General features: G+C 40.2%; 1 protein-coding gene across 2 annotated transcripts in view; it reads left to right on the top strand.

Annotated features, from left to right (window-relative positions):
• Positions 1 to 24,515, top strand: part of ahrra (aryl-hydrocarbon receptor repressor a) — a 71,490-nt gene extending 46,975 nt beyond the window's left edge. For both annotated transcript variants that reach the window (XM_086065779.1, XM_086065778.1), the window contains exons 4-9: positions 6,347 to 6,465; positions 13,727 to 13,816; positions 16,791 to 16,935; positions 17,754 to 17,887; positions 19,978 to 20,183; positions 21,122 to 24,515. In XM_086065779.1, coding sequence (XP_085921905.1) covers positions 6,347 to 6,465; positions 13,727 to 13,816; positions 16,791 to 16,935; positions 17,754 to 17,887; positions 19,978 to 20,183; positions 21,122 to 22,238 — 1,811 coding nt within the window. In that variant the 3' untranslated portion in view covers positions 22,239 to 24,515. The remainder of the gene's footprint in view (positions 1 to 6,346; positions 6,466 to 13,726; positions 13,817 to 16,790; positions 16,936 to 17,753; positions 17,888 to 19,977; positions 20,184 to 21,121) is intronic.
• The last annotated feature ends 2,877 nt before the right edge of the window (positions 24,516 to 27,392 follow it).

Below are 27,392 nucleotides of genomic sequence, written 5' to 3'. Positions count from 1 at the left end.
AAAGGGGGCGTTCCCGTGCATACTTCCTGGTATGAAGTGGAAAAGTCCGACTTCCCAACTTCCTCAAATGCAGCGTTAATTCCCTTCTGTGCCTTGTTCATGTCTTGTCTGCTCGTTTGGTTTTCATCTCCACCTGTTCTTGTCAGCCCTGTGCCTTGTGTCAACCAATCCACTCCCTCCAGCCACGCCCTGTCCAGGTGTGGCTCGTTAATTTGTTGTTATTTAGTTCCCTGCTTTCGTTCAGTCTGGCAGTTGTTGTTGCTGTTGTTAGCATGCTAAGCTAGTCATGTTTTTGTTTGTGTTGAGTTTATTGCTTGCGTTTCTTTGTATTCTTTTCTTTTTGTTTTGTGGACTTAATTGAAAGTTTTCCAGCAGCTCTATTTGCCCTTTTTTTTTGTAACTAATTCACTTATTATGTTTATATTACTTCAAACACCTGCTTGTGACGAGATAAATTACATTTAGTTTGGTTAAGTTCCTTCGTATGAATCAGGTCACTAATATTTAGGTTGAAATGTTGAAGGGGGGGGGGGGGGGTGGAATAAAAAGTTCTATTTAGTTCTCTGAGAGAAATTTGCGCTACCACTCGTGACACAAACAAGAAAACGTCAAACTAGTCAGGCTGGGATTTGAACGCGGCGAGATGCGGACATTTGAGCTGCGCTATAATGAAGTATTAGCTTCCATTACAGTGCAAGCTTAACCTTTTTACAGAGCAGCATTGAGCGCTTGCCAGCAGTCATCAATATTTAACAGCTGTTGCTATTATGAAATTCTTTATGGGCTAATGTGGCTCGCCGGCTTGCACGCAAGGCCTTGGCCGCCCGCCAGCGCCCTGTCAGGAGGAAGGAGTGGGGGGGATTGACAGACGGCTCGCTCGCGTGACAGCCAGCCCTTGATCGACCAAATTCTCTCTCTCTCTCTGTGTTGTGGATTTCCTGCCTCCACACACACACACACACAAGAGAGTGAAAGGGGCGGGACTAAGCAAAGGAGGTGGCTGTCAGCCAACTCGGGCCCAACACACACATATGCACTCGCACACACACTGTTTTTTCTCCTCACGCAAGGCTCGTCCAGGGGAGGGACTGCTGCGGCGCGCTCGCATGTTCAAGGCTCTTCTTTACCAGCCAAGCGCACACAGCTGAGCATCAGCTGCCAAGAGATGGCACCATGCTGCTGAAATGAAGAGAGAGGCCGGACGTGTGCGCTGCTGTGCAAAAGGCGGCAGTCATTTGCACCGAATAGTAGGACAATATTGTACAAAACAAAGCAGATTCCCCACACAATCAAGGGTGAGGAGCTTGATAAGGTACACCCATCCATTTTTCATACAGTGAACCCCCGTGCGGTGTATTCACAATATCATTATTGTTCTGGCACCATCTTGTGGCATCTTGCTGCCAAGGAAACATTTTGGAATGAATTGTGGAGCTTCATTTTGATAAATGTAGTGATTTGGTGCAAGCTTGTGGCATCTTGGTGCCAAGAAACTGGTTTGAAGTGAGCTGAGGAGCCTCATTTAAGCAAAAATAGTGCTTTGGCACCATCTTAGTGCAATGTTAAAGGGAGTTGATGTTTTCAATTTGACAAAATGTGTGATTTGGCACCATCTTGTGGTATCTTGGTGTCAGGGAATTATGTTGAAGTGAGTTGAGGTGCTTCGTTTAGGACCAAAATAGTGCTTTGGTTTCATTTTGACAATTTTGGAGTGATTTGTGGAGCTTCATTTAGACAAATGTAGTGATTTGGCATCAGCTTCTGGCAACTTGGCAGCGAGAAACTATGTTGAAATGAGTTGAGGTGCTTTATTTTGACAAACATAGTGCTTTGGCACCATATTGTGGTCTCTTGGTGTCAGGGAACTATGTTGAAGTGCTTCCTTCATACACATGTAGTGCTTTGCTACCACTCTTGCGCCATCTGCAGATAATTTGAAACCATTTTAGGGGGGGGTCAATAATTAATATTTTCACTATGCCCACAAATTGCACTGTCCTGAAATAATAATGATCTCATCTCAATTTACTCGCACACTTGAATAATATTTTAGGTAAACACAAATCCATTATTGTGTTATATGAATAGCAACAGGTGGGTACACAGGTTAATTGTACCTTCTGCCATCCATTGGAAGAACATGGAATTGTGGAATCTATCTATCGCTAGCATAGGCAAATAAACAACGATATATTATTTGTAATAAATCCCCCCCAAAATATTTTTAGACCAATTAATAGAAACGGCATCATTTTTTCGCAGCACGCTGACGCACTCTCAAGTGTGTCTTATTTATTTTGGTTTCAAAGCTAACGGTACCTGTTAGCTTGTTGTGGCTCGTACGCATAACGGAAAGGTCAAGGTTAAAAGCGTGCAGCAGCTGGTGTTGTGTCTCTGAGCAGCCATGTATGAACACTTCTTCTTCGCTCCTCACTGCACATCACTCCAGAGAGCTGCATGAACCCCGAAGAGCGGACCTGTAGTATTAGCGACATGTGATGCGTGCCTCCCTTCGTACTCGCTACTTCTAAAACATTGGCGCCACAAGTCCGAGCGAGGAATGCGACAACAACTTCTCATCGTAATGTCATGCCAGCCCTTTAATGTACAAACGTCACGTTGAATTATTCATCAGTGCGTTTTTCATCATTTCGCAAGACATTTTTTTGTATGTTTTATCCCCGTTAGCTCCACAGTTGCATGCCAGTGACACCATTTTAGAAGAGTTTGGACCATTAGAGAGGTTTTTTTTTTTTTGTCGAATGATTGATTGAAACGTCAATTTTAGTTTCAATTAAAGCTTAAAAGGAAGTTTATGTCATATGCGCCGCCATTAGTGTAAATCCATCTCACGGGGCGGCCATTTTGCATCTTGCTGACGACTGAATATGACATCAAAGGCTCAGGTAGCCAGTCGACCAATCACGGCTCAGCTGTTTAGGTCATGTGACATTCACAAGTTGAGCCATGATTGGTGGACTCATTATCTGACTCCTGAGCAACTGCGATGTCATCTTCAGTCGATAGCAAGGAGCAAAATGGCCGCCCCATGAAGTGGATAAAAACTGTTGGATTTTGTTGCTTAATTATAATTTCGCAAACACAATATTAATCAGAATACCGTGTTTAGACTAGCAGGGCTGCATAGAACATATTATAATGTAAAGACAATTTTTGGGTGGACATACTAATTTATGACTTTTATGAACATGTCTTCCATTTAAACAAGGATTAACTGCGACAAAAGCAGAGGTGGCAAATCCAGGCCCAGAAAGTAAAAACCCTGCCACAATTTGGTTTTAGCCCCTTGTGCTAGCTAGCTAGCTCCCTAGCAGGTAAACGAGATCCCGGGGAGCTAGCTAAGGAGCTCGCTAGCTAGCACCTGAGGCTAAAGCCAAACTTTGGTAGGGGTTTTACTTTCTGGATTTGGATTTGCCACCTGAGCTAGCACCTCTGCTTGTGATAACTAGCTAGCTCCCTAACAGGTAAATGAGCTTCCGGGGAGCTAGCTAGGGAGTTTGCTAGCTAGCACCTGTGGCTAAAGCCAAACTGTGGCAGGGTTTTTACTTTCTGGACTTGGATTTGCCAACTCTGGACAAAAGGCACATTAACCCACCAGGATTGCACCTTTCGCTATAATGCGGCGCTGTATTCTGGTTAAAATAAGCCACTTTAAACTATAAAGAAAAACTTGAATGTAGTTATTAAGCGGTCACATTATTATGTGAACATTGCCCATAGTCAGAATAGCGAAGAATATTTGTGAACGCACCCTCGATGACGGAACGGGGATTTTAGGGACGAGCTATCATGTTCATTTGTTTGTCAAATAAAATCCCCTTGAAGAAAAAAATAACTTTTTTTTTTTGATTGGTTGATTTTTGTTTGAGAAATGAGCTGAAACTGGTAGGAAGCAGCCTCGAAAATCAAATATACAATATCGCCCCCTTCCTCGTGTGTGTGTGTGGTCAAGTCAAATCATTTCACAATATCAGCTCCCATCCCTTTTCCTTTTCCTACCAACAGGTGGCTAATTAACATGTGTTTAGTTTAGCTGGTAATTCTCTTTCAAATGACTGTTTTTGAAGTCCTGGGCGAGCTGAAGCGTTTGCTAAATTGAGACATCTTAATATTTGGCAGGTGGTCCTAATTTTTAGTGTATTCACAAGTGGAAGTGGAAAGACAGATCTGGCAAAGTTAAAAGAAACTGGACGCGTTCGGCCTCGCCCCTTGGCAGCAGCAACATCCCGCTGCTTGTCACTTTTTTTTTTTTCACTCTTTCCTCACACATAAACGCTTCGACCATTACACACTCTGTTTTCCTTCTCGGTCCAGAGCGGGGGGGAAAATGGAGGCAAGAAAAGCAAACCTCAAGACACGAGTAGCGATGGATGAAGGCCGCATTGTTGGCAGAGGAAGTGGCTGTGCCGATAATTAATCATCCCGCATGTTTGTCTTTCCTGACGCCGCATCCTCTCCAAAAGCTGCCGTAAGAGGGAAAACAAAAACACACAAGGCGTTGACGGAGGAAAATAAAGATCTTTAATTGGTTCATTTCCCCGTGCAATGATTTCCACTAGTTGGATGATGTTGAGGGTTGAGGAGAATTGTGTGTGTGTGTCTGACTGTGTTTGTTTGTACATGTTTGCGCCTCTTACGAGGTGGTGACAAAATACTTTATTAGCTGGCAATTATGAGTTAATGAGGCTGCCGGGCAATTCGCTCACCAGCAATTAGTGCAATTACATTGTAATAAACCCGTCGTAACGAGAGTAAATAAACCATTCATGTATGAGTGCCACTTTACAGTCAGAGTACAGTTATTGCAGGTTTGTGAATAATAACATAAATAAATAGGTTAATAATGATGTTAAACTCGGAATAAATAGCTAATAAACAGATGTCTTACAGAGTAGGGCATTTATTAAAATACTTAAAAATGAATTATTGTAAAACTACGGAAGAGAATTAGGGCCAGTAAAGAGCGAAAAAAAGGGTTGGCAGAATTCTGACTTTAAAGTGAGAATTCTGACTTTAATCACAGAATTCTGACTTTAAAGTGAGAATTCTAACTTTAATCTCAGAATTCTGACTTTAATGTGAGAATTCTGACTTTATGACGCAGAGCTGTGAATTGTGGGAGGAAGTCAAAAAGTCAGAATTCTGAGAATAAAGTGAGAATTTTCACTTTAAAGTCTGATTTAAAAAGTCAGAATGCTGAGAATAAAGTCAGAATCCTGCCAACCTTTACCCCCCCCCCCCCCTCTTCACTGGCCCTAATTTTTTCCTGTGTAAAACCCAGTACCTTTTCATATGTTTTTTTTAAATCTTAAATTATGATAATGATTAATGAATTGGTTAATTAATTATCTGCAGTGATATTTTGAATTTGGGATGTATGGAAGGCTAAGGACAGGAGAAGATGGTAACGGGGCATAATGCGGGTTTTGAGTAGGGTGGATGCTATGTAAAGCGCAGGAAACTACATACATTTATATATATTTTTTTAATAATGAGCCCTCGGTGTGTGCGTGTGTGTGTGTATGTTGTGTTGTGTTGCGTGACTAATCTGTGCCTGCTACAATGAGTGACGGAGCAAAGGGCTGATCTCTTAGAGTGAGCCACATGCCCCCTGACAGCACGCCCATAAGAGAAACACGCAAACATGTATCGAACACGCAACACACACGTCACCGATGCACATGTGACCGTCCTGCACGCCACCCCTCCGCGGGCTAATTGCACACTCGCTGATAGGTAGCGCAGAAGAGGGCACAGCGGTTGTTATATTGGAAAATCATTTTATGTTGCGTTAAATAGTAGACGTCTTAAAACATTAGAACAAAATTTGAAAAAATAAATCAATTAAGCCCTTGGGGTCCTGACACAAGGGCCCACTTTCAAGACACAGGGGCATCTTAATAAAACAATGTGTTACTTCATTTAATTAAAAAATGCAGACCAATTAGTGGCATGCCACATTTCTGGGTCTGGAAGGGTTGCACGTTCATGTTGACGTATCATGTGAGAGAAATCCGACAAAATCCTCCACTATTATGTCTTGTTAGATGAGAGGCTCACTGGGGCCTAATACCTGGCATTAGCACAGCAAAGAAAGACTTTTATCTCATAACTCTTCATATGTATTCCATATGTGCTGTCTGTCTGACTTTGAGAGGATATTGGACAATTGTCACTCAAAGTTAGCAGAAATGGAAAACAAAATCGTTGGCGTCATTGTAACAGATATGAGGTTTCCTTTATTATATAGTCAGAATTAAATCCACTCCCCCCAAAGTATCTTGCAAAACACAAGTTCATGTTTTCTTTTGGTTCTTTCTCATAGCAAATCAAGACAAGGCGCCCAGGAAACACATCAACGCCGCATCCTCTAACCCTGAACCCGGCAGGAAAGAGAGCGCCCCGATGTGCACGGGTGCCAATGAAAGCGGCCTCCTCTTGGAGGTAAGAAGCTATGTCGGAGATCATTTCACATTGAATAGATCTGTATATCATAAATTGGACCAGAATAAATTTTACAATTTTAAATATATTACTGAAGTGTAGTTAAAGCTTTAAAGCTTTGACATTTGCAGCACGAAATTATATATAGTATTTAACACTGCCTATTTCAACACTAGAATTTAACATTGCCATAATTTCAACACTGGAATTTAACACAGCCTATTTTAACACTGCATATTTCAACACTGGAATTAACACAGACTATTTCAACACTAGAATTTAACACTGCATATTTCAACACTGGAATTAAACACTGCCTATTTTTTAACACAGGATATTTCAACACTGGAATTTAACACTGACTATTTCATCACTAGAATTTAACACTGCCTATTTCAACACTGGAATTTAACACTGCATAATTTAACACTGACTATTTCATCACTAGAATTTAACACTGCCTATTTCAACTAAAGTTGAATACTGCATATTTAAACACTATAATATAACACTGCCTAGTGCAACACTATAATTTAACACTAGAATGTTCAACTAAACCATATAAAAATGCCAAAATCTGTCAAAATATATTGATATATATTGATAGATATAATATATCTAACAAAAAATATTGTCCCTTAAAATAACTCAAAATGCAGCCATTTTCTTTTCTTTACTTTTTTTCTACCAATTCCTAACAAAAGTGAGTAAACCCCTACAGGAAAATGCCTAAAATGTCAATATTTGGTGTGGCCACCATTATTTTTACAACACTGCCAGAAATGTGGGGGGTGTGCTCACTTTTGTGAGATACTGTACAAACAGAGCATGTACTGCATATATATTCTTTCTGCTATGTGGTCAAACGACTGAATGTGTGCAAGTACGAGTAAATTGAGGGAGCCTCTCGTGCGTGCGTGTGTGTGTTTGCATGCGTGTGTGACCTCCGGCCTTTGCCCCGACCTCTTTTGCCTGGTTGCTGCCTTGCGTGACTTATGGATGAGACGCTAAAGAAGGAGGTGGGGTCTCGTACATTTTGGCGGCTTGAGCTGCCGACGAAGTGTGTGCGTGTATGATTGTGTGTGTGTGTGTGTGTGAAAATGAGCAAAAGACAAGTGAAAGGGCAACACCCAGCCTGCCAACACTAATCAGCGCAGATCCAAGATGTCTTTTCATCACTTGACCTTCCAAATCAGAATAATGCATATATTTACGTAGCTCATCATTAATTCAAATCTGCACGCATACCTCCATATGTCCACGACCCGCACGCAACTATTCGTAAGGCGAAGCCACGGCCGATGCATCGGATGGCCGTTTCACGTGCGATATCCTAATGATGACACCGATCTCACAGCCCAACAGCTATGAACGCCCACGCACACACAAACGCGGAGGCGAGCTGAGCCACTGATGCTTCTGTTAACGCGTTAGGTTGTCTCAATAGGACGGCGAACAAAAGACTAGATTGACCATAGTGATGCGCCGCCTCCCGTTGCGTGACTCGAACCGGCACGAGGGCCTCGGCGCAAACTGTGCATTAATTGTTGCGCTGTTGGGATCCCGTGTGTCACTATTCGTGTTCGGGTTTGATTTCATTTCAAGGTATGTGAGGTCCTGAAGAATTTGTTTTTTACAAGTCATGCAATCTTCCTAAGTCACGACATATACTGGAGTGATAATAAAATGTCTTCTCACAGATCAAAACACAAAAAGTCTTTTTACGCCTATAAAAGTTCATATAAAAAACAGTGACCATTAAAGTGAGAATTCTGACTTTATTCTAAATTCTGACTTTGAAGTGAAAATTCTCAGAATAAAGTCAGAATTCTGACACAGAGTTCTGACTTTAAAGTGAGAATTCTGACTTTAATTTTCAGAATTCTGAGAATAAAGTGACTTTAAAGTTAGAATTAACTTAAAGTAAAGAATAAAGTGAGAATTCTGAGAATAAAGTCAGAAGAATTCTAATTTGATTCTCAAAATCCCCACTTTATTCTCATTCTGACTTTGAAGTGAGAATTCTCAGAATAAAATCTGAATTCTGACACAGAGTTCTGACTTTAAAGTGAGAATTCCGACTTTATTATCTAAAGTTACTTTAAAGTGAGAATTCTGACTTTAATTTTCAGAATTCTGAGAATAAAGTGACTTTAAAGTTAGAATTAACTTAAAGTAAAGAATAAAGTGAGAATTCTGAGAATAAAGTCAGAAGAATTCTAATTTGATTCTCAAAATCCCCACCTTATTCTCATTCTGACTTTGAAGTGAGAATTCTCAGAATAAAATCTGAATTCTGACACAGAGTTCTGACTTTAAAGTGAGAATTCCGACTTTATTATCTAAAGTTACTTTAAAGTGAGTATTCTGACTTTAATTTCAGAATTCTGAGAATAAAGCGAGAATTCTCACTTTAAAGTTAAAATTCTCAGAATAAAGTCAGAATTCTCACTTTAAAATCAGAATTGTGAGGATAAAGTCAGAATCTTAACAACTTTTTTTTTTCTCTCCACTGGCCCTAATCCTATTCCGTATATAAACTATACTGCACTGTTGCGCTATTTCTTTTTTTCTTTTACATGAATTTGTGTAAACGTGCTCTCTATTAGTTCATCTTCTATTAGTCATATTGACCACCAAAAAACAAAGCTAGTGTTGATTTGTCAAGTTGCTAAGTAAGTCCTAAAATTGCTGACTCCACTCTTCCATCTCTGCCATTGAGGAATTACAGCCATTTATTGCAGTGTGCTTTTATTCAAGTATATTGGACACTCAATTGTCAATAAAATCATTTTAGTACATTCGATGGTTCGATATCAATTGACTATCATATCAGGAAATTGATTATAATTTCTCTGAAATAATTAAATCCCACCTTAGACAGATTGCAGTTCAAGTTTTCTTTTATTCATTTGCCATTTAACTACAATAAAAAATGTGTAATTTTCACATCATTTATCTGTCAATTAACTTCATTCAGGCACATGTATTCAAATTAGTGCTGTCAAAGTTCAAGCGTTAACTAATTAATTAATGACAAAAAAATGATCGCATTTATCCTGTATTAACGCAGATTCATCACAGAATTCAGAAAATGTTTTTGAAGACGTCCTCATAACATTAAATGTCGGAAAAAATCAACTCATAATTAGGCAAAAATGTTTGATTAAAAAAGCCTTTTCAATTAAGCGATTAATCGTGATTCATCAAAATTCTGATTAATCTGATTAAAAATGTAATAGTTTGACAGCTCTAATTCAAATCTTAGCATTCAACTTTTCAAGCATTCCCACTTTGTCTAGTTTGTAAAGAACTTTGTGCTGCATTGCTTAAAAGGTGCTATATAAATTAATCAATTATTATTATTATTATTATTATTATTATTATTTTACACAACCTAGCGTCACAGTTTGTCTAAAAACTATAAAGCAGAGTAAAATAAAATATTATTACTACAAACACACATATGAGAACGAACGATTAATGTCGTTATAAGTTCATTAATTAAATGTGTTGCGCCACACAATGAATGAAAATCTGCGTATAAATTGAATTGGGGGGGGGTGCTATTTTAAGCATTATATATATATTTTAGAAAGTAATTGGTAATCGGCATCGGCCTAAAATATATATCAATATATATAATAGTCCTGTATCATTTCCAAATTCTTGTAGCTAAAAATGACCAAAATATCATAAATACATACCAGAATGTACACGTGAAGGTGTACCTAATGAAGTGGCTGGCGTGTAGTGGCTTGATGAAAGGGCTAATTGCTATCAAAACATGGCAAGAATATCACTGCTAACAATTAGCACCAATCGCACCATGTGTCCATTCCAGTACTTTTCATCTGAACGACACTGGCCAACTGCACTCTGACCGTGACGAATGTGTGTGTTCCCAACTGGCAGAAGCTCTCTATTTTAATCCCGGACCCACCCACGCCGTCTTCATCTGGCAAAATCAAATGGGACGAGACTCTGTTGCCTCTCCTCGTTGGCCCCTCTTGCCTCCAAATCCAGCGCAGCGCATCTAAATTTGGGCTCTGCGTGCGAAGGCCTTATAAAGATTTTCGAGTCAAAGCTTTTAGTCTCCCAAGGGCAGTTATGGGAGCCGGCGGCGGCGCCGCAAATTGAAGATATGTTGCAGACAAGCCAAGCAGCAGGTGCTTGTTTCCATTTCTTACGCGCCTCGCTTATGCAATGTGACGAGAGAAAACACACTAATACCAGAAGAACAGTATTGATAGGGAATCCAAATATTCAATTGTATATACTTTTTCCAAATGTTCTCCAGTAAAGGAGAAGTTATGTCATTTTACATGTTTACATTGTAACAGTAAACAGTATGTTTTTTTTTAGGTGTATGTAAGTTTATTTCGGGAGTATGAGGTTTGTGGTTGTGTATATGTGAGGGTTTTTTTTTTTAATGTGAGAACATTTTGGGTGTTGTCAGGGGTTGAGTGAGTTTTTTGTGTGAATGTAAGTTTACTAGGTTTGTGTGAGGTTTGTGGTTGTGTATGTGTGAGTTTTTGGACAGAGAGAGTGATTGTAAGGTGTGAGAGATTGATACGATTTACTTTTTCCGGGGGGGGGGGACTTATTGGTGAGTTTGAGCTGCGGGTGAGAGTTTTTCATTGTGTGTGAGATATTTTTGGGTGTCAGGTTTTATGGAGTGAGAGTTGTTTGTGTGTATATAGGTTTATTTGGTCAGTGTGAGGTTTCTGGTTGTGAATGTGTGATTTTTTTTTCGAGAGTTTTTGTGGTATATTTGGCTGAGATTTTTTTGTTACTTTTTTGGTATATGACTTTTTGGGGGGGTGACTTTTTGGTGAAAGTGAGGTTTGTGGTAGTGTGTGAGAGTTTTTCATTGCAAGTGTGAGTTTGGGGTGTCAGTGATCAACTTTTGGGGTGTGTGTATGTTTTTGGTCAGTGTGAAGTTTGTGGTTGTGTGTGTTGTGAGTTTTTTGGGAGTGAGAGAGTTTTTATTGTCAGAGATTTTTTGGGGGTTAAGTATGAGTGGTTTTGTAAGAGTTAAAAATAGGACTTGTTGGTGTGTAGGAGTGTGAGCTAGAGGGAGAGAAAGAGTGAGCAATTGGTCAGCGTGTTATGTGAGAGTTTTTAATGACTGGAATGATTTATTTGGCGTGTGAGAGAGACAGCTTTTTTTGGGCTGTGAGATTTTTTGTCTGTGAGAAAGTTTTGTTGTTTGAAACAGTTTTGAGTTAGTGTGAGAGATCTTTTAGGTGTGAGATTTTTTTCGGCGTGTGAGAGAGTTTTTTTTGTGTGAGAGTAATTGGTCAGCGTGTTGTGTGAGAGAGTTTTTAATGAATGCAATAATTTCTTTTGTGTGAGAGAGACAGGTTATTTGGTCTGTGTGAGATTTTTAGTTGCATGAGAAATCTTTGTTGTCGTTTAGGTGAGTGTGAGATTTTTGTGTGTGTGAGAGAGGTAAATGTTATTTTTGCTTATACATTTGTGTTCATTTTTCTCATTGAAACCTATGACTGGGGATGCTAATTGAGGAAATGTTCATTGAGAGGGACCTCATGTAAAGCATGACTCTCACATCGTAGTGTGGAAGAAGCTGCTCGCTGAGGCAATCACATCACTGGCAGAGAGGCTGACATCGAATAGCGAGTTCATACACACACCAGGGAAGACCTGCGTAGTCTCGCAGTAAAATAGAGGCGACAGACTCTGGCAGCAGCAGTCACGCAACTCAAGTAGCCTTGCCGTTGTCACGCTATCACAGCTGCACACGCGCACGCGCACACGCACACTCGGTGACACATCTCCTTCCTGCGCTTTCTTCTTCCTCTTCTGCTTGTTTTCCTCAGCTCTCGCCTTGCTGCCCATCTGGCCGTGCATTGACTGAAGCTTTCCTTTTTGTAAATGATGTTTAATTAATTGATGATCATGTTTGCAAAGCACTTTACGACCACAAAGCGCGCCGGTAGCTTGTTTACCACTAAGCATAACAACATGTTTGGCAGGCTTTGAACGTTTAAATTAGGCCAACTAATTACATCACTTTTTAATGGAGGGATAATTAGTCTGTTTTATAATGCTGTGACAAAGTCACCATTAAACTATCACACACAATCTAAATGTGTTTCAAACATATATTATCCGCAACAATGTATAGAATAGCATTGAGTAAGCTAATAATAATTGGTCATTTTAGTTTTTATTTATGATTGTTTTGTCAAGTTTTCAACAAAAACAGTTTGTCATATTATTTGATCAAAAAGTAACGCTACACTTTGGATGAGACATTTATTATTTGTCATCATACAGATACTCAGCCAGCAAAAAAACATGTACTGTATCTAAAAAAAATGTGCTGACGATATCCTTTACATAACATACAGTTAAATTTAATTTGAATCCTAATTCACTTCTTACAGTTGACAGTTCCTCTTCAAGAGTACATTCTAGCTGTATTAGCGGCTATGCTAACTGGTCAAGAAATATACTTGGCTATATGATAAAAACTAAAGAAAAACTGATATTATTTTTGCCTTCATAAAAATTCTAATTTAAATTAAAATAATAATAATAAAACAGAAGAGAGAATTCATCCAAATCAGAGCAGTTAGCTTAATATAATTTCGGCTGAGTCATGTAGCCTCTGGGTGGCTAAGAAGGTTTTGGTAACAGGGTTGCGTGTAATTTACAATGTTGAGAGACACAACTTCAGACTATAGACGACTCCTACTCAAAAATAAATACATCTGTGATAAAACAATGTTTGAACGATTACAAGAAGGGCATAAATATACATATTAATTCACTATTTCACTGTAATACAGTTGAGAGCTTCTCTTCTAGAGTACAAGTTAGCTGTGTTAGCAGCTATGCTAACTGGTCAAGTACTAACTTGCTATCTATATAATAGAAAAAGAAACACTTACTGTATGTTGAAAGACACACAGGATAACTACTAAAACTCAAAATATGCATGTGATAAAACATTCATTTAAAATTAAATTACATAAAATTGAAAAGACTGATTTAACAATTATTGTATTTGTTATATATGATATGTAAGATGGTCGTCAAAGGAGAAGAACATTTTAGGGGTGCTCAAGGGATATCTGGCATTGAAAAAATCATATTCATGAATCACTTTTACTTTAGCGACACTTCGACTTTGTCAAGTGCATGTTAATATATTTTGTGGATGGATTATTGAAAAATTCATGGAGTATGAGCACTGTACAGCTGAATTCTAATACACTGTTTGTGTGTGTAGTCTCTAACAGGATTTGCCCTGGTGGTGAGCAGCGATGGAATGGTCTTTTATGCCTCGTCAACTATTGTGGACTATCTGGGATTCCATCAGGTGCGTTCAACTTTTTACTGCTGTATTGTACGCAGACCACGGGGCATAAAGTTCATCTGATTTACTCTCATCTGACTCAAGTGTCAGACAGAGGTCAGCTCCTCGACCTGACTCAGCAAATTCATCCTTCCCCTTTTTTTTCTTTTGTCAGTCTTTTCCCCCTCCATCCCCTTTTGCTCTTTTTCATCTCTTGCTTAATGAGCCAGCGTAAATACTGATAACTATCTTGAGGGCAGAGTGAACGCGCCAACTCTTGGCTAAGAGGCCACAGAAAGGTGAAGACCTCAGTTTCACCCTGAAATGCCATGTGTGTGTTGTGTGTGTGTGTGTGTGTGTGAGTGTGAATGTCTATGTGAGTGTGTTGATAAGTCACCACCAATGGTTTCGCTTCCTTCCTCTCCAGTGGCCATATCAAGCCTGGTCATTAATTATGGATGATATCAACATGGCCTCGCCTGCCCCGCAATGCTAAAATCCCGCCTCTCTTTTTAACCACAAATAAAGTGCTTTTCACTGTTTTAAATCCCCCATTTTGCTCCCACGTACACACACTTTTACACACAATGTAACAGATTGACACATTGCAATAGGAATTCGTGTGCAACAATGCTTCCACGTGGATTACAAGTAGACATGGGCAATAATCCGCTGCCATGGAATAGACATAAAAACTAGATCGGTCTAAAATAAATAATCAAGCCTCCTGCTTCTGTGGGCGGCGACCATCACAGAGGTTAAACATTTCAATTACATTCAACTTTTACTTTGACAAAATGTGTGTGCCATAACAAAGTGAAGCCATCAGGTATAGCATTAAAACTGCTGGGTTAAAAAGTAACCCAATATGGGTTAATGATAACCCAATATGAGAGAATATGGGATTTTTTTTTTTTTTAGCTCAGAAGTTTTAAGGGTGGAACAGTTAAAGTGGAATTAACTGCAGCTTGATTACTAAAAGAAGCATTTTTTTTTGTGCGCATTATACATAGCATACCTATATGTTAATTTACAAAATCGTCATGATTCATAATTGGACAGTATGGTGGACTCGTGGTTCGGTTCTCGGCTCGACTGTTTTTTCTCCTCACAAATTCTCTAAAATAATTCATCTTCGGTGAGTAGAAGACTTTAAACTGTCTATAGGAGTGAATGTGAGTGGATTGTTTGTATTTATGTGCCTAATTCTTTCATTTAAATAAATATAATTTTTAACAAACCCCAAAAAATTCTCCAAAAAACGCAGATGAATACTCAAAATGCTTTCATTGAAAAAATCTTGAAAAACAAAATCCACGATCTCAACCGTCAAGTGTAGTTTTAAGTTGTAATATCACCAATCACCACTAGATGGCAGACATGTTGTATTTGTGCTGATAGTAAATCCTCGCTGTCCTGTGAAAAACACTTTTTTTTAAAAATGTTTTTGGAACGTCTGCATTCAATTTCATCCAATTAACAAAAATGTAAAAAGTGGACATAAGTGTTTTTCCACAAAATGGACTATATACTCTCATATTTTGTTTTCATATTTTAATATATAATAATAATTTTTGTAAAATCTAATAATTAAAAAAATAATAATAATTGTGGATTTGGAATGATATGTAGGACTAACATAATATTGTACCTCAACATTAAAATTATGTGTGATGATTTTTCTGAAAAAATTTACAAAATGAGTTTTGCTGTTCAACAGTTATCCTTGAATGACATTTTTTATGCAAGAGACCCATTTGCACCCTTGCCCATCCCTCGTCTCGGGTGTACCCCGGGCCTTTGCCCAAAGTCAGCTGGGATAGACTACAGCTCACCCACAACCCTAATGGACACAAGCAGTAATGGACAGTTTATAATTCCTCTCTAATGTACCCTTGTTGTGAAGTGGTAGCAAAAAGAATTGTGCGGTTAGCTTTTATAATCATCAGAGGCAGGAAATCACTGCTTATGGGTTGACTTGAATCCAGTTGTCAAGTGTTGTTGAAGCCCCCAAACAGGTCCCCCCATTGAGAGACGTATGTGTGGTTGACAGTGAACAGTTTATTCCTTGCAACAAATCCAATGAGTCTTTTCAAGTACCCGCAGACCATCGCGTTGTATTTCAGACACTGTCAACAAAAAACATTCCCACAGACTCTCTCACAACAATTTTTTTTCCTTTTCAAGTTCCATCGTTGTGCCTTGACAACATGTCATGTCATCCGGCGCCCACAATTGTAGTCAGAGGGGACACTTATCCCTAATATACCACAGGGACGAAACAGACATGGTAGCACCACAAAAGAAGACAAGGAAACCCCCGACGGCCTTTGATGGTATTTGTTACAGCCGCAGTTATCCTTTGAAGGGCTGCGAAATTATCACTTCTTTTCCTTTTCGTTCCTCTTCCTTTTCCTCGCTGTTTTTTTTTTTTAACATAAACAAAAGTCACTCGATCCATCTGTTGTCTACCGGACTGCCGGTAGAGCGCCGAACCGCAGGGACGAGGCGCGCGCCGAGGACGCTGGGAACAGATTGTATTTTCAGAGGCAGACGATCAAAAGGCCTCGCGTGCCACCAGTGTGGAAATCATGGAGGGGGGAGCGCGGGGAGGAGGCGGAGAGGGAAGAGGAGAAGGTTGAACATGCTAGTGAGGAATCTGTCAGGGAATGACAGAAAGCAAAGCAGTTGCTGGAAAAGAAGAAGAAAAAAAAAAAAAGATGACGAGAGCGGTCATCTGTGTGTGTGTGTAAGCTGGACCGGACTGCTGTTCGGGAGCTGGTGTCACGCGATGTTTGACAAACACATCTGCCCCTCGCTGGCCCTGCGGCTGCCCTCAACTCTTACTGTACCAAAAAAAAAAAAAAGATGTGCAAGTTAAATATATATATCATATCATATATACCATCCGCATATAAGCAATTTCATCATCACATTGACATCTAAGTATTGTACTTTGAATTAAATAATTAAAGCGTCCATCTTTTGTTCCCTCTAGACTGACGTGATGCACCAGAACGTGTTCGACTACATCCACATAGATGACCGTCAGGAGTTCCGAAACCAGCTCCATTGGGCAATGTGCCCTCCACAACACCAGGGGGCATCAGCGCATCAGGACGCCCAGATCGCTGCAGCGACCGGTGGGTCATTTAAAAAGTGACTCAACAGAATTTGTTTTTGTATTAGGGCCATGTATAAATATGGTTTTTTTAGAGGGTGGGGGCAATATTCCGGGAAAAAAACGTGACACTTTATAAAGTGGAAAATTTAATTTAAGCATTCGCACCTTGAAGCGTTGGATACGGCCAGCGACAAAGAAGGTCCACAACCTGAGGATCAAGCATTTAAGTTAATTTGTTAAATATTTACTACCAAATTATTATTTACATATTCATACGTTTGTTTGTTTTTCTTGTGCAAGTAGCTAAGTTGATGTGTCGAATCTGCTGCTCTCTGTCATTCAACTTGCATTTACCTAAACTATGCTAGCTTCTGATTGGATGGTGTTAGTCAGCTGATAGGGGACCAGGAAGTGTTGTCGCTCTAGCTGCCGTCCGTGTATGACGGGTAAAGTTTAAATCAAGAATAAATCTGTCTCCATCCTGCCTTTTCATTTTAAAAATAGTGTCACATTAGCCACCAAGGAATCCTCAAATTAGCTACGCTACGTGTATTTCTTGAGTTTTTTTCTTGCAAATCTTTATAAAGTCGCAACTTTGACACTTTGTAAATTCGCAAATTTACACGTTTTTTTCTCGCAAATTTGCGACTTTAGAAAATAGTTTTTCTCTCAACCACCCTCTAAGAAAATATATTTATACATGGCCCGTCGTACTTTTCAAATTGTTGCCCATTGTAATGCAATAAAATTCAAATCCATTTCCGTTATACTTGATGTTCTCATTTTTGTACCTTTACAAATAAAAAACGCACGCTCTGGTTTTTTTGACTGTTAAAGGTGACGAGTTTGTGGTGAGCAGCCTGTTCCACTCCCCAGAGGGGGGGTGCATTCCTCCCGAGCTCTCCTGCTTTCTCAACAGATGTTTCATAGCAAGGGTCCGGTGTCTGTTGGACAGCACATCTGGATTCCTGGTGAGTGACACGAAACACCGCGCCCGCTAAACTGAACGGTAACTTGCAAACCGAGTCGTGAAAATGATCTCGGAGGAGATTCAGGTCAATAAAAATAATATGTATAATCGGAGCGCTAAGTATTTCAAACATAATTGAGTAAACACCGATGCGATGGCGTCTTAAAGATGCCGGTTCATATCTCACAGGCTTGAAATGGAGGTCTGATGACAGGCCGAGCGGAATATGGCTTAAGACCATTTTATCAGGGTCAGCAGAGTTTACTAAGTCCGTTCTGGCTGACATTGGCACACAACGGAAACTCTATATGGCAATTTTCTGTACTGGAAGCCCAATGGTGAGCCAATGTTTATGAATGTTTTCCTCATCAGTCCAAATAATTGCAGCAAGGACACAAAAGAGTCAAGCGTGATCAATCATCGCAAGACTTGAGAATGAATTGTATTCCCAGCGGCGGTTGACGAGATCCGCGGTGGTGGTATATCTCTGCGGATGGTCCATCCAGTCTGACTGGTTGACTGATCCGCCATGTTGATACAGACTGGTACATCTCAAAATGAATTCCAGAAAACTGGAAAGTTGGAAATTGATTGATCTGGATTGAAAAAAGAAAAGAAAAAAGGATTGGACCGCAGCTCAAAGTCTGAGTTGTGACTCATGGAGTTTGGGAGCGAGGGTAAATTTGTCCCTTGTGATTTAAAAATAAACAAACTATTTATTTATTTATTTTTATTCTGGGATGGGATTTAGCAATTTTGTCCGCGTGTCAGTTTGTAAGTAGGGTCGTGGTGTCATTGTGTTATGGTCTTGTATCATATTATGATTAGCATGTGTTTGTCACTCTTATTGTGTAGTTGCTATGCAGTTGCTATGTCCTTTATGATGATGTTTGTGATTCTTATTTTATGTAGTCAGTCTTATGTAGTTGCTATGCATTTGCTATTTTCCTTGTAATGATGAAGTTGTCAGTTGCTATGCAGTTGCTATGTCCCTTATGATTATGTGCCCTATGATGAGGATGTTTGTCACTTTTGTTTTGTCTTTGTCACTCTTATTTAGTCTCGTCTCTCTTATGTAGTTGCTATGACCTTTATGACGATGAAGTTGTCAGTTGCTATGTGTTTGCTTTGTTCCTTGTGATAATGACAATGTCAGTTGCTATGCAGTTGCAATGTCCCTTATGATGATGTTTGCGACTCTCATTTTGTCTAGTCACTCTGATGTGGTTGCTAAGCATTTGCTATGTTCATTGTGATGGAGTTGTCAGTTGCTATGCAGTTGCTATGTCCCTTTTGATGATTTTGCCACTTTAGTTTTATCTTTGTCACTCTTATGTAGTTGCTATGCGGTTGCAATGTCCCTTATGGTGATGACATTGTCAGTTGCTATGTAGTGTTATGTTCCTTGTGTTGATGAAGTTGTCAGTTGCTATGTCCCGTTTGATGATATTTGTGACTCTTACTTTGTCTAGTCACTTATATAGTCGCTATGCATTTGCAATGTCCCTTATGATGATGTTGTCAATTGCTATGCATTGCTATGTTCCTTGTGATGATGACGTTGTCAGTTGCTATGTCCCTTTTGATGATTGAGTCCCCTATGATGAGGATGTGTTTGTCACTCTTATTTATTGTAGTCACTCCGTTTGTAAGTAGGCTCCTTTCTGGTACATGGAGAATGCCGCCAAAAGGCGTACAAATTATTTGGACTGAACCATTTCTGGATTTACACCAACTTTGAATGGATTCTTCCCATTTTTCTTTGGCCTGGCCTACATAGAAGAAGACTTCAACCAGTCAACAAACAAACTTACTGGATCCAATAACAGAAAAGGAGCATTCCTTTAATAGCAAAAAAAAAAAAAAAAAAAACTTGAAAGGTCTGTGCTGCCATTAATTTGAACCTGGAAAGCAATCATCCCAATTTCCATTTTATTTTGAACCTCAAGTCCTTACCAACCGAGACACTGCTGCCCTCATAATGACGATCAATGCGAAAGAAGCACATAATCATAGACCTGCCTAAAAGTATCGCCTTTTGATGCTCTCTGATGTTCAAACCACTAAATCCTTCCTGTCTCCTGTCGCCAGACAATGCAGTTTCAGGGTCGGCTGAAGTTTCTCCAAGGCCAGAAAAAGAAGTCAGCCTCCGGGGCCATGCTTCCTCCCCAGCTGGCTCTCTTCTGCGTAGCCGTACCCCTTTTACTGCCCTCCATTACCGAGATGAAAATGAAGAACATGTTAATGCGAGGAAAGAACAAGAGCGGAGGGGGGATTATGTCGGCAATGGAGCACGGGTAAGAGTGACCCGAGTGTACATTTGTTTCTCTTTACGCTGTGAATCCTTAACGTGACCAATGATTATCTTAATGAGGATGCTGTAATTAAAAGTCAAGCTTTCAATGCTAACTTGATGCCATTTCTCCAGTTTCGCATCATGCGTCCATTCATTGCTTCTTGAGATTGTGCTGCATTAGTCCATGAACATTCACGTCTGGCCGTCATTGATCTTGTGGTTGTGGATGTTTATTCTGTTTTCAATTTTCAGACACGAATCTTGGAAAAGATGAGTCACGTTTTGAGTGACTCTCTCTTGAACTTATGTGAACTAAAATCTCAATATTTGTCCTTTGAGTCATTCATGTATTAGTTGAGAGTCTCACTAAATCACATTTTCGGAGGCCACACGAGATATTTGTATTATCTTGACGTACCGATTTTTTTTGGGTTCCAAGAACAGAAAAATATGGATTAGGACCAGTGAAGAGGGGGAAAAAAAAGGTTGGCTGGCCGGATTCTGATTTAACTCAGAATTCTCACTTCAAAGTCAGAATTCTGACTTTCTAACTTCCCCCCACAATTCATAGTTCTACGTCACAAAGTCAGAATTCTGACTTTCTAACTTCCCCCCACAATTCATAGTTCTACGTCACAAAGTCAGAATTCTCAACCTTAAAGTCAGAATTCTGAGATTAAAGTGATAAAGTCAGAATTCTGAGATTAAAGTGATAAAGTCAGAATTCTCAACTTTAAAGTCAGAATTCTGAGATTAAAGTGATAAAGTCAGAATTCTGAGATTAAAGTCAGAATTCTCACTATAAAGTCAGAATTCTCAGAATAAAGTGAGAATCCTGCCAACCCTTTTTTTCCTCTTCACTGGCACTAATCCTCTTCTGTAGAAAAATAAACTTGGATTCTCCCCTCATCTCATTTTTCACGCTGTTGTGTCTTTCAGAGAACGAGGGGAACACTTCCGAAGGCACTCCTTCAGTGGTGGAATGGACGACGTAGCGGACCCTCTCCTCCTCTCCTGTCCAACCCCTGGTGGCACCCAGAGGGGCCACCACACTCCCTGGACCCCACTCACCAAAGATAACCACAAGTTCCGCCCCGACGGCTACTACAACCAGGAAGAGCCCCTCAATTTCTGCAAGTCGTCAATATCTTCCCATAAGGGCCTCGGTCCGGGCCTGGGGAGCGGTTGGCCCCTGCGACCGAACTCGGCGCACCTCAGAACGGGCCAAGGGGTCGGCTACATCCCAACTAACCGCTTAAGCAAGACCGGCCAATACGGGAAGCCGTACCGCCTTTCCCCGAGCTGCCACAGCGGCAGGAACGGCGAGGTGTTTGTCTCAAAACTCTACGGCAGCCTGCAGATTCCGGCGGACCCGGACGCTTACTGCGTGGATTTAGTCAAGAACGAGAACGGCTACGGCGAATGCTACGACGGCCACTTGATGCCGCCCATTAAAGTAGAGCACGATTCCGACTCGGAGAACGGCTGCGATCCCTTCGGCCGACCCTGGCCGCACCGGGATCCGGACACCATGGACCGTCGCTATGGTGACGAGTTATACGAACAGAGCTCTGGCGTCCAGCTCAAATCCGAGGCGGATTACTACGATCTGCAGTACTCGCCCTGTCAACGCAGCAAAGCGGGGATCAGCCCGCCGTACAACAACTATCAGAACTATGCAGTGAACAACAGCGGACGTTTGTTAAAATGTGACAAAGACTTGAGCGGCAACAACAACAACGACAACAGTCAGTTCAGCCCTCAGAGACTCTCTCACTCCCAATGCAGTAATCAATCGGTTAACCTCATCGACTCTCACGTCTACCAGCAGGAGCCTCAAAAGCCCTACATGCACCAGGACTTCAACAAGCACGGCACTTACGAGTTCAAAGGTCACGGGCTGATCCATTCCATCAAACGGGAGCCCATGGACTCGCCGCCCTGGTCCGAGGGCGGCCATGACATAAGCCACCCCATGATGGTGGGGCCAAGGAACGTTATGCCATGTGTCAGCACGGGGCACCACAAATCCAGCCCGTACGTTTATATGCCCTAAAAAAAAAAAAAAAAAAAAAGTGAAATGCGCTTCACCCGCTCACATGGACCACATTCACACAAAATGGAGTGTAGTATTCGTGTTGTCCGACACATTTACCAGCATCAAATGCAGAACGGCAACATTCTTCCATTTGACGAAGAGGACAACAAGCGAGGCTCAGGTTCGAAGTGTTAATGTTGTGACAATCAAAAACGGAATCAAATGTATGAATTTTGTCCTTTGTAGTTCCAAGCACTTTTTGGATTTAGTGACAACGTGTCGCCATTTTTTTTTTCTCACGTGTTTCTCTGTGATATTGTCAACCAATTTGAATTTTCAGCGGACGACTCGCCTCTGCCACTGCTCACTTCTGTTTTATGTCCGAAAGCGCTTGAAGATCGTTGGACCTTAGTGGTAGTTTTGTACGTTTTAGCACTTTAACTACAAAATCGCCCACAAATGTAGAACACTGGGATTGTTTCTATGCAACAAAATAACATCAGCGTCAGGCGTTAATACGCGTTGGATCATTTGAGAATAGGTCAAAAATATTCTATCTGAGATGCTGGTCAACTTGTTTAAATTTAGATCATCTTCCCATGGAAAAGAAGTGAAAATGTAATTCATCCATTCCAGTGTCACTGTAGCCATCAGAAAATCAACGACCAATCATAGCTCACTTGTTTTCTGAAGCTGCTAGCAACTGTGATGTCATTTTCACTCGACAGCAAGTGGCAAAATGGCCGCCTTCTGACATTGATAAAAACTGCTGGATTTTGCTGCTGAACTCATATTCTACTAACGTAATATTAACCAGAATAACATATTTAAACTAGTGGGGCTGCATAGAACATATTTCTCTAAATAAATGTTTTTTGGGTTGGCTTCCACTTTAAATTGAGTACCAAATATTGACCAGCTTCACCACGCCCCAAATGTAATCTTCAATGTGATAGGTCCAAATAATTCAGACAAATCATCAAGTGGGAAGATTTTGATTTTAATGAAACTTGGTGTACTTGTTGATAATGATGGCGCAACACAAAATCTCAAACTTTAGGTCAATCGGAGCAGGGGTTTGAGAGATATGGCCCGCCAAGTTTTGACTTATTTTTTTGCAAAAAGGGGCGTGGCCACCTTACTTTGAACTCTTATTTCTCAGGATCTACTAGCTCAAGCTTCACAAAACAGATATCGTTGGAAAGGGAATTCAACAAGGATTCCAAATCTCGGAATTGGTGCATATTTTAGTAATGTGACCTTTTGACCTATAATTTGACCTTGTATATCACGTGACCTTAACGTTTTCCATATAGACTCCTTAATTAAAATAATCGCCAAAGTCATTTTTTCAGATTTTGCAGAAAACACAAAAAATGTAACCAATTGTATCATGATGATTGATAACTTAGGCAAAAATAATCATTTTTGCAAAAAATGACTTAGGCAATTATTTTAAGAGGGTGCCGATATGCTCTGTACAAGAAAAGAAAAATATCAAAGATGTTTTTGTTTTTGTTTAGCAGCAATAAGGACTCAAAGTATCCATATCCTCAAAAAATGTCAATAATTGATATTTTAAACTTCAGTTAATTGACCAAAACATGTAAAAGTGGTGATTCTGTTGCATACTTTTAAGTATTATTAACGACACTTGGTTAACAAATAAAACAAATCCACAAACACAAAACTGTTATTTGGGTTTATGAATGCAAAGCGGCACTATTTAAAAACTCATGTAACACAAAATGGCCATTGTGAGCGTCAAAAAAGACGACGAAGGGTTAAAACGAGCACATTGTAAGCGGAAGTTTTTTTTAGTTTTTTTTTAACTCATTTTAGTTGAAACTGAAGGAGAAGACCGTCTGTTGTTGACATTTTAGTCTTCAGTCAAAGCGCACAATAGCATCTTGACCTTAGAAATAATATTATTGTTAAATATTTTAACGCCACGGCTTATGTTGTACAGTTTAGTGTTCACTATGAGACCAGCATTTCATTGCAGGTATGACACTTTTTTTTTTTCTGTTCATGATGTGCTTCAGTCGGAGGTCTTCACAATCCGTGTTTTTGCACAATTTAAACAAAAAGCACCAAATTACTTCAATGTCACAGCCTCAGTTCGGTGGCGCTACTGTGGTAGTTTTTGAAAATTGCACTACTGAGAGTAGTTCAGTTGATTTAATTTTTTTCAATTTTATTTAGTCAACGCACACGTGTACATTGTGTCACTGTATTGAATTTGTCTTGCTCGATGTGTGTGTGTTCATTTCAATAAATGTTTGATGATTCGTATTTATTGTAAGGCAAACGTGTATAATTTAAAAGCTGCAGTTTGAAGGCTTTTCTCTTTGTCTAAGGTAAAATCCATGTGGCTTTTTCTTGCTACCATTTTGATAATTGTGTAAAAAAACAAAAACAAAACAAAAAACGCCCTACTTGTGTCATTGAGTAGGTAGCTGCAAAGTAGTGAACACGGTGTAAATAAATATGCAGTGTCTTCCAATGTTTCTACGTGTTTTTGCAAATGAGACTTATCTATTAAAAGTATTTTCTTTATATGGAAAACATGGCCGCCGTCTTGTTCTTATAGACATTTGCGACTTGTAACAATGAGGACACACATTCTAGAAAATGGTTAGACAGACAATACAAGTCAAGTGAACAGAGTGTTGCATGTAAAAAGTTGGTAAAAGCTCCCCCCCCCCAAAAAAAAAATTGTTAATAAGTGCTGCTGTTTTGGTTAGCAACATAGTTCAGATTGGCTCAGGATTCATGCATGCAAATGTACAGTTAATTCGCGTGGAGCATTTCCAGCTTGGAGAATTCTACTCAATCACACGAGTCGAGTTTAAAATGATGAACTATATGTTTTCAAATTAATTTTTCATACAACTACATTAAATGCACTCAATTTTACATGCAATACACATCAAACCTAGTCTTGCATCGATGCATTAATGCCAATTGTACTAATTCACTCATGTCCTTTTATGAAAGAAACTCTAGTTACAGCCTTTGTCTATTTAGTGGCTTTTGAATTTTTCAAGTCTATGAAATGTGGTCTCATCCTTCACATTTGTGCCTCTATTAATAATGAATAGTGGCCGGAAGACAATACAGAGTATCTGTAGCCACGTGCGTGTATGATAAACGTGCAGTAAAGTTGGCATGACAGCTCCTTCCCCTTTACACGATGAAGGAACTTCACAACCAGAGTCGGGCCGCCATTTGAGACGAGGGGCTCGAGCCGAGGGAGTGATGCCAACTGTGGCGGTAGGTGGGAGTGAGGGGGTAAAGAGAGCGTGATAACAGGACCAAAAAAAAAAACGTTTTCACCCATTGTTGAAAAGTGTTTTTGTAAATGTATTTTCCCAAACATGTTGTATCGGGAGGAAGAAAATGAGGGTTTATGTGTTTCATTCATATTCACCATTAAAGAGTCATTCGTTCATTCAGGAAAGTTGAGAAGTGAGTTTGGGAAGTGAGAACTTCGATTTGATATCAAAGTGCAATATACGTTTTTACCAGTAGATGGTGCTTAAAAGCCTGCGTATCAGAGAGCAGTGTATGACTGACGGCGGTCGAAGAAGACGAGTCAATAGATGACGACGCAAGACAAACGTCGTTTAATATGTTTGTTATTGTGCTTTGACAGGCTACAGTGGACGAATAAGGAATTTAAATATGTTGCACGGCAGATGACTTGGCCCATCATTCTCGTCTGTCTAACACAGCAAAAAGCTACTCGTTTTTATGCATCTAAGAAGGGGAGGCCATTTTGTCACTTGTTATCGACTGAAAAGGACATCACAGTTACTCAGGTAACAGCCAATCACAATCTGCTTAAGAAAACTGCAGTAAAACAAATTGGGCAAATTAACTCTTTGACTGCCATAAACGTTATAAAACGTTTAGCATAAACCTAGGGAAGGGCGCCGAGGACGTTAAAAGACGTCCCCTATGTTTTTTTGTTTTTTTTTCAAAAACGGGTGCAGGAAAGCCTTGGGCAGCTGTGCTGAAAGAATCAGGCTGATCTGATTAGTCAAAGACTCGTTTTGGCCCCTAGAGGGCAGCGATGACTCTCTTTGCACAAGGTTGGATGGGCCGCCCACCGTGGGCGTCAGTAGAAGACGTGAGGCGGAGCTAGAGTGTTGAGGAGACAATGGCTGATCCAAGCCACAATGGCTTGACCAAGCAACCGGTTACAAGCAGCTCAGCTTGAGCATTTTTTTCAAAGACGGAAAGCATCAATCAATACTAAAAAGCGCATTGATGTCAACGATGATGATGACAACGAGCTCTACGCCAAAGTTGGAAGCTTTGGCGTGACTGTTATGAACACGTAGTAAGCCTCACGGCTAAGCGCGGCTAGCGCGGCTAGCGCTGCTAAGGCCGGAAAACGCGCACAATAGCCGGCCGGGTACTTCTACACAATCGGACATTCGATCGGGCGATGGAGAGTTGGCATCGACCAATGCAGATTGATGATGATGATGAAGATGAAGCTCTACGCCAACGTGACTGTTATGAACACGTAGTAAGCCCCACCGGCAAAGCGCGGCTAGCGCGGCTAGCGCTGCTAAGGCCGGAAAACGCGGAGCTGCACAAGCGGACATTCGATCGGACAATGAAGAGTACCCCGAGTCCAATGCATATTCATCGGAGGAGCGGGTACAGTCTGATCACGGAGAAGACACTGTTTCTGGACTACGATGCCACCATGAATGGAGTGGATAAAATGGATCTCCTACCACCCGGTATAGCAACTGAAGGACACGGGGAAGCGAGACGTAACACCACCGTAACGTAACCGTAGCATGATCCTGATATTAGACTTGATGACACACTGCGGTAAATACTTGCTATTCCCCGGAAAAAAACGGCCGGCAAGAAAGTGGCGCACGCGAAGAGGCAATCTTGTGCAAATGCTGTTGCGTCTCCTTGCACGCAGGAGAGTGTTACAAAAAGAAAAACTGTCGTTGAAACATCCACATATTTGTAAATAGCACCACAGTTGCACACATTTGTAAATAGTTTGCCAAATTGTTGTCAAATTGTTACACTGTTGAATGTAAATAAACGTATTTTGCTATCAAAAAACACTTTTTCATTCTTGGTGGTAGTGTTTTATAGAAGTAAAGCACTATTTAGGTGTTTGTGGCATCATTC

This window comes from Leptonotus elevatus, chromosome 21, assembly GCF_054856555.1.
Source record: "Leptonotus elevatus isolate MCC_2025b chromosome 21, RoL_Lele_1.0, whole genome shotgun sequence".
Lineage (NCBI taxonomy): Eukaryota > Metazoa > Chordata > Actinopteri > Syngnathiformes > Syngnathidae > Leptonotus > Leptonotus elevatus.
Note: the sequence above shows the minus strand (reverse complement) of the source record. Positions and strands in the feature narration are given on the sequence as shown.